The sequence below is a fragment of the Berghia stephanieae genome, chromosome 2, assembly GCF_034508935.2.
Source record: "Berghia stephanieae isolate SIO BIC M18660-M18661 chromosome 2, UCSD_Bste_1.3, whole genome shotgun sequence".
In the NCBI taxonomy this organism is placed as follows: Eukaryota; Metazoa; Mollusca; class Gastropoda; order Nudibranchia; family Aeolidiidae; genus Berghia; species Berghia stephanieae.
In genome coordinates, this window is record NC_088361.1 from 51,156,460 (window position 1) to 51,170,517 (window position 14,058).

A 14,058-nucleotide genomic window follows, 5' to 3' on the forward strand; every position below is an offset into this window, starting at 1 on the left:
AAAATTATACAAAATTATTGTTTACATTAACTATGGGGAAAAATGTAGTAAGCTGTTTTACTCTCATTCATCACTTAGATATTGACCATAAATAGAGAGCCTGGCATGAAAGATAGATCACAAAAAGTAATTTATGATAGGCAAATCAAATACATGTTGGTTTACAAAAAATGAGGGTGGAGCGTAATTGTGGTGTATTTTACGAATAATATCAATACAGAAAGTTACCATTGATATCTGAAACATGTAAAAGAAAGCTTTTATATAGCACAAAATCCACTCAATTTACTTAAATTCTTATATATGGGACTCCTGTAAAGTATGTTGTAAGAATACAAGTAAATACCCTTGCCCAAGGACTTAACTTTGCACTGTTACGAGACTTGACCAGATACTGAGTGCCATATCACAAGCCCACAAAACCAGACAAGGTTGCAGACTGCCTTTTGAGGTCATATAGGAGTGTCCAAAGTTTACTGTTTTTATCATGTTTTTTTGCCATTACTATTTGTCTCATAGTCATTAAATGGTATAAACATTAGTTAACTTCTCAGAAGTTTTTTTTACACAACTTTCCTTTTTCATCAGGGAGGAATGTTGAATTGCGGTTCAGCTAGTTCAAATAGATGTATTATTAACATCAACATTAATCTTCAGCGATTTAAAAAAAGTTAAACCCATCTTTTGGTGATTAATTTTTTTTTTTCTAATCCATTTCACTGAAAGAATCTTTGTCTTTTTTAAAGCATTATGATTTGGCACTCATATTGTATATAAGGAAAAGTCTGTTGTCTTCACAGAATTTCTGAATCTCTCCCTCACTTTCTCTGCAGGTTCTTCTTTGGATAACAGAGCCAGAGTAACGTTTCAGTTAAAAGGAAGCTTTGATGATTCTCCAAGGTTGTTGCTCCAGCGAGGCAAAAACATTGACTATTTCCTATGTCGAGGAGGGGTGAATATTTTTGTTTACCATTCCCCAAGTAAGTGACTTCTCCTGTCCTTCTCACTTCATCACTCAACATCTATTTATAATAATGAATCAGCTTACAAACATGTGATTTTGACAAGCAAAATTAGACATGAAAATAAATAACGACCTAAAATCAGAGGAATTGGCTTGCAATGTTTGGATCAAAGAAAAGTACACATTTGATAAAAAACGACCAAAGTACAAATCCAAACTGGTTATTTAAAATGTAGTTTGTTGTATTTTTGTTTTAGATGACCTCGGGGATATAGAAGAATTGGAAATTGAATTGTACAACGACACACCATATGAGATACCTAGTGTCCAGTGGTAACTCAAACATTTCAATATTCTCTATTTAAATGTGATATGTTATAGTGTATTTGTAATTGTGCCATTTATAATATTCTCATGTTTTGTTGCATTTTTTTTCAAACTTTTAAAGTTAATATGAGTTTTCCCTTTTTGTATTTTTTCATGAGTTTGAATTAAGTTCATTGCTGAAAGTGATAGTTGAATTTTTGCTGTTTAAAAAAACATAGCTATTAAAAGTTTTAAAAAATGAATTCCATTGTAATGCAATGGTAATTTTCACCAATATAGAATCATTGTCATGTGTCATTTTGAAAAAAAAGATAGTTTGTTATAATGGGTGCACATAAAATAACTGAAGCCGGCATATGTTTTGTAATTCCAAGAAAGTTCATAAATTTGTATAATTTTTTTGGCACTTATAGTATATTAATAGCTTTAAAAATACATATTATTGAAATATTTAGAGGTAATGAGGAAAATTTGAGATTGCGTATTGAGTCAAAAAACTACCAACTTATTCAAAATAATTGCTAGATTTTTAAATATGAATGTGGAGCATTCTACCATGAATTTGTTGCAAAAAAAAGTGCTTCAAATGGACTGATTCCAAAATTGAAGAACATTTAAATCAGTTTTATACAGAAAATTATTTAACTCCTGGGAGATTGTCTTAAAAAGAAACTCAGACAAAATACTCCAAATGGCCACCATCTTTCTAATTCAAATTCGAATTCATTGAAATTTTCGAATTACTCTTTCCCATCTGTCATGATCAAACGGAGTAATCATACTAGAGAAGAAGTTCTCCAAACAGAAAAATGTAGAAAAAGACCATAGATTGGGGTGAGCAAGTAATTTTGCACGGCTGCTTAAAAAATCGGAATCATGTTGAGTTGAACCAAATGCCAAAGTAATTTTTAAGTGAAATTAACCGGAAATGTGACACTTTAGATTTTTTTACATTAAGCAACTATATCTATTGTCCGTGATAAACATTTAAAACTCTATATAAGTTTCATATTTATGACAATAAACTCAATTTATAGCATCTAAGTTACATATTGGTAAATTTGAACCCTGATATCAAGAGAGCTCTCATTTAAAAAAATGTAATTACAGTATGAGTTGTTCGAGACACAGATATAATTGATGCAGTGTAGAAATGACCATATAATCTATCTCTTCCTTCCCTTGGACAGGAGACCTTCTTACATCAGCATCCACAAGCCTGTGTCTAAGAAGTTTTGGGGATGTCCCGTCCAAGACATTCTTTTTACTGAAGATAAAGTCACAGAGATATTTGAATGTCATGAAAAGAAAAGGTAAGTTGCATGTAGTTATTTTGTCATCTTAATATTTATTATTATAGTTTTAGCACTGTAATAATTTAGAGATTAGCGCTTATGTCTCCTGTGTACCTTTTACAAACATGGTCTTTAAATTACCTTTTTTTCTCCCATTTCAACTCCTTAATCATGTTTAGCTCCTGTCTTTCTCTCTCAGATAATTTCTAACATGTCCATTGTCATTTTCAATAATTTTTAGGAGTATTTTCAATTAGCTTATCTGAATGAAACATTGATTTTAAATAATCTCCTGCAGCCAATAATCTCCTGCAGCATGATGATGATGATGATGATGATGATGAAGGTAATGATGATGATGATGATGATGATGATGATGATGATGATGATGATAAAGATGATGATGATATTGATGATGATAATGATGATGATGATAATGAAGATGAAAATGATGATGATGATGATGTAGATGAAAATATGATGATGATGATGATGATGATGTAGTAAAAAGTTGAATGGAGAACTGCATTTCAGGGACTTTCATGGAATCGTTAAAAGTTTATTTCTCTTCACATATGGCTGTCTATAATCATGACCAAAATGATGATGATGATGATGATGATGATGATGATGATGATGATGATGATGAAGTAAAAACTAAAATGGAATACTGTATTTCAGAGACTGTCATGGGATCGTTAAAAGTTTATTCCTCTTTCACGTATGGCTGTCTATATTCAACTCACCTGTTAGGCTTGGGATGTACAACACTTTAGTACATGTCATACTGGTTTTCTTCATCAAGTCCATTCTGTTGCTTAGCTTGGTCTTTTTATATGAGGTAGGTAGTCTTTTATCTCTCTTTTTTTATAATGTTGACTGGAGATAGCCTGCAATTAATAGATTTAATTCACCATAATTTTTTTTTTTTCCTTTCAAATTTTGAAGATCAGTAGCTGTTTTGTTAGAATTGGTAAGAGTGACATGTAACCATAGATATGGGTGACTAGATGGCCAACGAAGAGGAATTTCCCATGGGTTGATCAGCTGTTATTAGTGTGTCAGACCGGAAGTAGCTCTTTTCGTTTGATGAATCGGAAGATCGGGTTATCAGTACACTCTTCTTGTCTGGTGATTAGTTATGTGAGGCATTATCTAAAGCTATTTTCCCTCCCCTCGATTAAAAAATTAATTGACTTTTTCAACAGACATTTCTCACGCAGTTATTGACTTATATTATTTTAAAAAACCACCATGCTTCATACATGTTGTGTTTATAAATGCAGCAATCGAGCTGCGAATGACAGCAGTCGCCGTTTCCATAGATAAGATAAATGAGGGAAGTGATCATCATTATTTCTTGTTAAATTATCAGTATTGCTGCTATATCATATTGTATTGGTATAAAAAATTTCTGATATTGCCCAACACGCCCAACACTAATGTAAAAAGAAGTGGGAAGTAGCTTCGCTACTGTTGGCTATAAACATCATGTTTTTATTGGCTATAAAATAAATACTTTATGTTATTTTGAAACAAAAAAATATTTTTTCGTGACAATTATTATTTTAAAAAATCATACATATCATACATATAAGTTTAAAATTGAACTTAAAATTGACTTGCTTAAAAGTCTGCATTAAAGGGGGCAGATCCATCTTTCCACGGGAATTTTTGAATCTAGTTTTAAACTAATTTAACGTTTATAAGGGAAAAGTAGTGTGAATTTTATAAGCCTAAAGTTAGCCATTATCATTGAGATAAAAATTTATATCATAGCAACTCTTTTGATTGCAAAAATCGCAAAGACTTCCGAGAGTATTTTATAGAGAATTAAGAGGTATCTAGGTAAACACTTGAGGTTTAGACCCAATGTCCAAATAAAATGGAAACGCCCTGTGGATGGCGGAAGTCATTGTATTTTAACAAAGGAAAAGAAGACAACGTCCACTTTGTTGAAGGTCCTTTTTTTTATGTTCATGCACACAACACAGAATCTGAGTCTATGATAGGTCAGCTTTTTTTTAGAGTTGGCTTCTCTGTCCTTGTGAGTCTAATATCTGTAAACTATATCATGATAATCCAATTATTGTTCATTTCACATTACATGAAATTAAATGAACCTTAGCTGAGTCGATCTACAAGATTTTTTTTCTCCCCTTCATTTAATTTTCTTTTCTGCGATCAATTGCAAAGAAGCAGTTGTGAAGTGTGTTGGCATGTTACTCTCAGGTAATTGTCACAGCTTCTTTTTTCACCTCGCACAGATGTGCCTAATTTTCATTGCAAATGAAAATTTCATTCTTTTTGAAAAAATAATTGCAAAATTTACAATTTCAAAGTTATCTGTTACTAAATTACCAATGTTTTTGGGTTTTGGAATTTTATTTGCATCCTGCTGGATCCTAATTTAAAAAATTTTGAGTTTTACTAGCTTCACAAAGAAATAATCCTATAGGAGTATACAGTATCTGGTATCAAAATTCTCAGGATGAGAGACATATATAATGCTATTTAAAAATATAGAGTTGATTTGCTTTAAATTTCATTATTGACTGCCTAATTTCATTAATTAATACAATGAAAGTAAGTGAAGGTTAAAACCTCAAGTTATAAAATAAGGACCAGAAATTACATGTTTGAAGTTGCGGCAATCTTTTAAAAAAAACAACTTGCTTTATGAAATATGGTTAATAAGATTAAAAAGTGTTAATTGACAGTTTATTGATATGGTCTATTCCAGTCAACTAAAGGAAATAAGAGCATTGTAAAAGCTTTTCTAGTGGTATTGATTATTTGGTTAGTGGAACTGGTTCTGGAAGTTTTCATCAGAAACACTGTCAGTGGCTTCAGGTAAGTCAAATTCAAGTTCAAGTTTAATGCCTTAAATTGCTGCAGATGGTTACACAATGTATCATTGTCCTGTCTGTTACAAATACAATGTACCATTTAGCTGAAATTGTCGCTGTTACTGAAATTGCCACAGCCAGAGTGAAAGTAATAATAAATATTGTACTTGTGTTAGAGTACATAATTGAATTCCAAATTTTGATGCTGCAGGCAGAGAAAGCCTGGTTCCAACAGCTGGCTCTCGGGGTGTTGAGGCGAGTTCTTTTAGAGGAATCTAATTTTAAAGTATCTGGTTGATGTTAGTGAAGTCAGAAGTTCTCTCAAATATCATAATATAGTTGACATACCTTACCATATTCTTATTTTTACAGGGCTGCTAAACAATCAATGTTTAATGGATTGGTAGAGCCTTCTGAATCTCTGTACAATTTGGACAACTTTGCGTTGAATTATAACTGGGATAATGTACGTCCATTAGTAGTGAGAAATACAGCCATGTTAGTGACTGGCTCAAAGCATCCTTCTGTCTACGGCCTTTTCCCTGTACCCAGACCCTACAGTGTTTACAATATGTGGGGACTACTGTCTAAAGAAAAGGAAAAGTATATTTAATCCTCCCTTTTTATCCATCATTTCACATATGATTTATATATTCATGAAATCATGAAACTGCCTTTTCATAAATCAGTTATAAGTTTCATTTTATTGATACTATGTACTAGAGCACTCTCTTAATATACACCGCTGCCATAGCCAGATACTCGATCACACATGAGTCAAGTTAGGTTTTGTGTGTAAAGTACCTTATCCAAGGAAACAATTCCAAGACTAGAACCTTTCACATTCACTACCACCCATATGGCCACCGACTATGATTAACTTTACTTGAGTTTTGCGGTAAGATGAGACACAATACTGCTGAATCACTGATGAGAATAAGAACAACGAGAACAAAAACAAAAATAGCAACAACAACAACAATAAAACTACTACAACAAGATGAAAGGCAGATTGGATGTAATGAATAATATGAATAAAGTGGTGTTTTTCATTCCAGTGTAATGGAAATTATGTCATTCCATCCTTTGACGATATGTTTTAATTAATAAATTCTGAAATTGTGAAATAAGTAACTTTGCAAATCTGTCATAAATTGAAATTTTTTTATACAGATTTAAACTTGGCTTGCTTTTCTGTGGGATCGAAGTGGCTGAGTGGTTAAGGCATTGCACTGTGACCCAGAAGGTCCCAGGTTCAAGCTCTGCTTCAGGCACCTTGGGTTTTTTCCTGGGGCAAGATTATTAACCCCTATTTGCTCATTTGAAGAAGATGGGTGATTCCTGTTGACATCAGACATCTTGTTTGGTGAATTATCTATATTCCTTCATGGAATGCCTAGGCGACGATATCTTATGATGTCGTGGCAGAAGGGCATAGTTCTTTTTTTCTTCTTTTCTGTAGAACATACATTTCCCAAGATCATATTTATTATTAAGTTGATTTTGAAATTCAAATTTCAATATAATATGGCATGCTACTTTAATATGTCATTACTCCTACTTTTTTTTCTCACTAAGTGCTTTCTTGCAATTTCAGGGAACCCAGGCTGATGATGCGTATTCTTAATGAGTGTGCCTTGCCCCTTCCACCCACCATGAATTGGCTGAGCATTGAAGCCTTTGGTAGAAAAGAGGAAGTTCTCATTCGTCATGCTTCTCAACGTTTTAAACTTCCTGTCTGTTTCTTTGAGACCTGGCTGCTAGATTGGCCCCTGGCCTATGCAGATGAACCTTTAGTGGTTAGTTGATAACATGTTAATGATTTGGCAACAGAAACTAACCACAGTCATGTGAAGAGTAGTCAGGATAAAATGTTGAGTCAGTTTATGCAAAGTTATTTTTTTCAACAATTAACTGTTTATTTTAAATTTAAGTGTTAAAAAAAATTAAGTCTGGGCTTTGAGTGAAGCAATTTCAATAACATTTGTCAAATTAAAAATTGCTGAAATTCTGTAGTGTATTTTTTCATTGTTAATAACTTGTCTAAAGCAGTTTTTGTTTACAATTTTTACTTTTTTAAACAATTTTCTTGCTTCATTTGTCATAGGTTTGAACTATACATTATTCTATTTTTCTTTTGTTCAATTCTGCACTGTGGATTTCAATGACTAGTTTTGTTTTAAGATTGAGAGAGGACGTTGAATTGATTTTATATGTTAAATTCGTATTTCAATACTGCCAAATTATTTTTTCAGGCTGGCCTTGTTATATCCCACGTCATGCTAAGTGATATGATGTTGTTGATGAAGATCAAACATCCCAGGAAAAGGTCCCATATGGCTCAGCTGTGTGTTCATCAATGGCATGGACTTATCTGTTGCCTCTTTCTCTTTCTAATTCTCTTCCATCTGGAGGGAACCAAAGGGGCTCATGCACAAGTAAATATGTGCGGGCTTGCACTCACACACACACACACACTCTCTCACAAGCACACACATAAACACACACACTTCCATATGCTCTCTCTCTCTCTCTCTATCTCTCTCTCTCTCCCTCTCTCTCTCTCTCTCTCTCTCTCTCTCTCTCTCTCTCTCTCTCTCTCTCTCTCTCTCTCTCTCTCATTAGTGACCCTTTGTAACCTTTATTGTCACTTGAGGGTCAAATTAACTCACCCCATATAAATATTGTACAAAATGTCATTAATGGATAAGTAGATTCTTGAATCTTTAGATATGTAGATATGCTTCCTTCAACCATTGTTCAAACTGCTTGTGATATTAATTATGCAATTTTATTGAGGGGGGATTTTAAACAAAATAAACACACTTTTATAATGACCATAGAAATGTTGTTCGATAATGTTTTTTTGTTTTTTTACCCAGTAACTCGTCTGGAGGTACTTATTCTGTATACCCTACAATTTGCTACTTGAGGTTTATTTGACTGATGATTTGCAAAGAGAAAGATGCTTGTTCCTGTTTTTGTTCTTACTTTACCATGTGCTGGGATTATAATAAAAGAAATGATGCGTGAATAATATACTTATCAAAGTACTTTACTTTCAGGTGACTTAAAACATGAAACCCAAAGCAATGGCATTAACAACAAAATTACAAGTTAGAAAAATAACAAATATAGCTTTTGATAGCTGCATTTATTCAGACAAAATTTCAAGAATGTGGTACGATAACTTTCATCTTTGCAGCATGTGTTCGCGATGCTCCCATTTATTTCAACACACATTGTCAACCTCTTAAAATTGTCAATGACATTCTGGCAATGCTTGACTTGGATCTGTGTTGCTTCTTTTGAAATTTCCTTTCGAAGGTTAACCAAGTTATCAAATTGTTGATGCATTAACTAATCCTTTTATATCCCCATAGATAAAAAGTCACACAGCTTGAGATCAGGGCTGTGACTTGCCCACTCATACCTAGTCCGACGACTAATGACTTTCGAGGCGAAATGTTGTGCAATCCTTTCAATGAGTTGTTAGCCTGGCATCAGACTACTTCTGGCCCCAGACTCCTGACAGAAATGGACTCACCCAAATAATAACACTCAAAACAGATTATTTTCAAGAAAGCCACTTCTCTTTCTTGCATAAAAACTGTATAAAGAACACAACTCTTGATGCTCTTCTTATTGTGGACAAGAAGCTATGCAAATTCTCTTCTCCCGCCCTTGCCTTCCTTTTATTGCAGTTTATGGTTTGCTTATACTTATATATTAATCTTGCATTTTGGGGAGAAAAAACGAAGCAAATGGTGCTAAAACTCTCTTTAGACGTCAATGGGTCAAAAAGACATGCAAATAGGGGCTAAGGAATAGTGAATAGCAGTAAAAGGTAATTACTGCTAATTTTTGCTTCTCTTGAAATTTCCTTTCGAGGGTTAACCAAGTTATCAAATTGTTAATGCATTAACCAATCCTTTAAATATCCTCATAGATAAAAGGCACACGGATTGATATCAGGCTGTGACTTGCCCACTCATACCTAGTCTGACGACTAATGATTTTCAAGGCGAAATGTATTGCAATTTCAATCCATTCCAACGAGTTGTTAACAGGATGTGGTGCTGCTCTATCCTGTTGTTGCCATTGTAAATGTACATTTTCACCAACACGATGCTCTAATGCTTTCTAAAAGCATTTCAAAACGCTGATGTAATGCTACCTAGTAACGGTAGTGGTGGTACTGTTCTCATCCATAACAAAATTAAGGACTGATGACCCCTTGATAACCAATTGCACACTAAACAATCTGGATTCAACCCAGTGACTCACGGGGTATGTCAAGCTCAAGTGATCTTCTATGAATAGATTTCTTGGGTCTTTCCTGAACTGATTAATGAGAAAAGTCGCTTTTTCTGGTATTGTTTGTATTTTAGGCCACCCGTTGTGTACTGCTTTCAAGGGCGATTTTGTGTTTAAGTTTTGAATCAAACCACATTTATTGAAGTGGGAAATCCACCTTCAAATGGTAGCCTTACTTGGCACGCTGCTCTTTTTTTGCCTGTTCAAATTAAACTCCTTGACAAATGCGCTTTGTGTTTTCTTTTTGGAATTTGTTTTGTGAAAAGTTCGCACAGCAAAAACTTGTTGAGGTATGCTGGACTGATCGCTTTGTTTTTCCATGATAGGTTCATTGAATAACAATTTTATTTACTTTTTATTTAATGGTGTTGAATATATTAGCTTCCATTCAATTTTGATGAAAATTGTTAAAAATTAAAATTAATGAACAAGAAAATTATAGAACTTTCTTTGGGTTTCACGTTTTTTGGGTCAGTAGGTATGTCTATTTCTCTTGGTGGGCAACATGATGTAACACATACTTCTACACATTTACCTTCTTGATGTGCTCAGACATTATTTTTATCAAGGACAATGCTGTTTTACATCAATATGACTTCCAAATTGAAGGTCCATCTCTGAAAACATTAGTAGAAATATTTACTAAAGACTTTTCGTCTTGTTGTACACAATCTTTTTGCCAATTTCAAAAATTAAAACACTCTCTGATAATACAAAGTGGTGTTTGATTTTAGAAATTTACATAACATTGACACTAAGGTCAGCTAAGCCGAGGAAAAGACTTAAACAACATACAAGACTTTGGATACCATACTAGATTAAAAATTTTAATGCTTTTAGGTTACAAGTCCAAGTAGAATTCTGCAGCAATCTGTCCATTTTTCTAGCCTGCGACAACCTGGAGTCTCACACATAACCTGGCATCAGACTGCTTCTGGCACTAGACTCCTGACAGAAATGGACACACCCATATAATAACCACTCAAAATAGATCATTTTCAAGAAAGCCACTTTTCTTTCTTGCATAAAAACTATCTTAAGGACAACTCTTGATCTCTTTTTGGTTGACGCAACTTATCATTGTGGACAAGAAACTTTGCAAATCCCCCCCATTGCAGTTTACAGTTTGCTTATCTTAATTTCTTGCTTTTTGGGGAGAAAAAAAAACAAGCAACTGGTGATAAAACTCTCTTTGGAGGTCACTGGGTCAAATAGACATGCAAATAGGGGTTAAGGAATAGTGAATGGCAGTAAAAGGTAATTACTGCTATCATGCTTTCTTATTTCATCTGTAAAACAATGGAACCATTTAATAACAAATGGACATGGTATGTTCTAGTCACTATGAAATCAGATTCTGAAATAAATCGAAATCTTTTCATTCCAGATTAAAAACTTCATTTCCAGGACACTGACACAATTTGGCAAAAGGAGTCCCCGTGAGATCAAAACCTCCTGGGTGAAGCGTAAGACTGCCAAACAGCTCTACTTCCAAAGGGTTTCGGTTGTTAATCTGATGGACAAAACGGATGTCACTCGTGGTAAGTTTTAAAAGTTTGTGACTGTTTGTCCTCACCACCTGTGCAAGACTGATATTGGAAACACTTTGGCTCTGATTGAAAGTGGTGAAGACCAAAAGACCTTTGGATCACCTCAGTGATATGAAATGAAACCATCATCAACTGCATTTATTCTGGTCATTGGGTCATATTTTTTTGCCCCTCATTGACCAAAACCAATTTCATAGTCTTAAAATCATAATTTTTATGTGAAGAAATCAAATGAATGCTATAATATTTTCTTTTGACCAGTCTTTTATGAGGGTGAACATTTTGTTGTAGTGCATTGTGTCAAACTGTAAATTTCCTGAAGAGTTCAAGTATGAAATTTTTATTGAAGTATGTCGAATTCCGTGTGATCCTTGGAATAAACCCTCGTGTAACAATATCCAAAAAAAATTAAAATTAAAAAATGAAATTTTGTTCATCCAGTAGCCTGCTGGTATTATTACGCCTAAAGCATTTTTAATGTAAAAAAAGGTAAAAATTGGCCTTTTCTTCATATCTTTGCTTATACCCCACAGAATCTTATGCTGCTGACATCAACACCAGCTCCAAAGCAAGTGCCATTGAGGATCAAAGCCTTAGAGCCAGGGTCAATGTTAGGCAAGACACCCTGGTTTTTGAGAATTCTAGCACGAATCATGATGCTTGGGAGACAAGCGCAATACAGACCAATGTTGCAACTTGGAAGAAGCAGGGCACTCCTCATGGCAAAGGAAAAAATGACAATGACAATACAAATTCAAATGCAGATGACAACATTGGTAAGAAGAAGCTGTGGTTGAAGGCATTATAGATATTTTTGAAACATTGTCATTATCATCATTATCATCATCGTCATCACCATCATAATCACATCATCTTCATCTTCATCACCATCATCATCATTATCACCACACTACCACCGCCATTATTACCATTATTTCTTTCAAAACAAATAAGCAACTGAAGCTGATCTAGAATCCATAAAGCAATGGTAAAGCAATGCCATTTGTAACCTGTTGTGTAATTTAGATTACTATACCACTTTGCTTTTAGAAAAAAACTGTTTTACTTTGCATAATAACAAATAAACTATGAGGCGTCCCTATTATTCTTTGTAAAGGAATGTAGCAGTTCAAGAATTTTTAATCTCATGCACAGCCGCAAATTTAATTAGAAATCTTTCACTTTAGTTTTCTCTCCACTCACCCCCAACAGTTCATTTATGCAAACTACCCACCGTCAATGACGGGGAGACCACCATGTAGTTATGTCATAACAGATGTCCAGAACGTGAGGAGTGGCCATAATTTATCCCTACAAGTAGAATCACCGCTTCGGTTTCATTGTCAGCCAGGAAATTGAAATAGGACAATTTTCATAAAATCATTGATTTTTACACTGCAAGTGTTGACCGTACACTTCTTCTATGTTTTTCTATTATATATGGATAGAACGGCCACATTTTCACCTTATGGTGGTTTGAAGTTGCATGCAATGTGGAAAATCATCTCCAGAGCACAGTCATTCTTCCCCTCTTCTAAGATTTGCAACCTCTGCTTAGAAGAAAAATTCTTCATCATTACAAAACCGAACATGGCAACACTCAACAGAAGAAACGAACTAACATCCTCATGCAGACATAGAAACAACACCTTTTATGTAATTACGAACCTCCATAAACACGAATCTAGAAAAATACGAAAAACACAACAATCTACTTTCACTTCCACTTCCACATTCTATGCAACTTCAAACCACCATAATAGTCTCAACACCAAAACATCACAGGAAGTATGAAACAACAAACAATCATAAACAACAATAACAATTACCCACACTTCCCGTAGATTGTGCTAGTGACATGAAACAGTACTGTAGAAGTTAAACAATAATCATTATACTTGAAATGTTTATAAATAGCTCCTTTTATCAAAAAGTTGAGCACTATTATTTCATGGTTTTTGCTTTTATAATTTATAAGAGAGAGAGAGAGAGAGAGAGAGAGAGAGAGAGAGAGAGAGAGAGAGAGAGAGAGAGAGAGAGAGAGAGAGAGAGAGAGAGAGAGAGAGAGAGAGAAAGAGAGTGTGTGTGTTGGTGTACTTAAAACTAATTTACACAACATTTTACCATGAAACAAATTTTCATTTTACCACCTCAGTTCATTGGTGTACATAAAACTAATTTACACAACATTTACCATGAAACAAATTTTCATTTTACCACCTCAGTTCAATCTCTCATTATTTCTTTATGAAAGTTGAACTTTGAACCTATAACTTAAACACAGCTACGCCATTCCATCTTCACGATTCGCACCTCATCGCGATATTCTTTTATGTTGACTCTTGGGACAGTCAACGGGGCTGAGAGAAGAAGATAGATATTGAGTGACATCATCAAAAGCGATGTGATCAAAGTTGGCGGATGGTTGTGTAATATCAAAGATCTGTAACTGGGCTATAATATTCATCGGTATGTGTGATTTGAGTGGGAGGAGCTTTCTTGACTTTGCTGATGACCGACTGGTGGACAATTGAAATTATAATTGCCCTTTTTCAGCAGCCAATTGGAAATGGGCAATTGTAAAAAGCTGATTGGACGTTCCATGGAAAGAAAGCAGTATGAGGGACATGGAAGGAAATTGTTGGAGAGTGGAGTAGGGTGGAGTAAATATGAAATGATTTGATAGTAATTTGAGGCATTGTTTTTAGTAAATAAATAAAACTCTCGGAAACAGGTGAAGAGTCAATTCTTTGGCC

General features: G+C 34.2%; 1 protein-coding gene across 11 annotated transcripts in view; it reads left to right on the forward strand.

Moving 5' to 3' along the window:
- The window catches only part of LOC144965119 (uncharacterized), a 54,960-nt gene that overhangs the window by 7,856 nt on the left and 33,046 nt on the right, over positions 1-14,058 (forward strand). For 7 of the 11 annotated variants that reach the window (XR_013643972.1, XM_078900059.1, XM_078900062.1 and 4 more), the window contains exons 3-12: positions 834-980; positions 1,222-1,297; positions 2,482-2,604; positions 3,268-3,427; positions 5,330-5,439; positions 5,808-6,038; positions 7,033-7,234; positions 7,691-7,873; positions 11,140-11,293; positions 11,836-12,078. Coding sequence is in view for 10 of the 11 variants with exons in the window: in XM_078900059.1 (XP_078756185.1) it covers positions 834-980; positions 1,222-1,297; positions 2,482-2,604; positions 3,268-3,427; positions 5,330-5,439; positions 5,808-6,038; positions 7,033-7,234; positions 7,691-7,873; positions 11,140-11,293; positions 11,836-12,078 (1,629 nt within the window). In the remaining variant the exon portion in view is untranslated. The remainder of the gene's footprint in view (positions 1-833; positions 981-1,221; positions 1,298-2,481; positions 2,605-3,267; positions 3,428-5,329; positions 5,440-5,807; positions 6,039-7,032; positions 7,235-7,690; positions 7,874-11,139; positions 11,294-11,835; positions 12,079-14,058) is intronic. The other 4 variants (XM_078900063.1, XM_078900065.1, XM_078900064.1 and 1 more) reach the window with 1 other exon arrangement.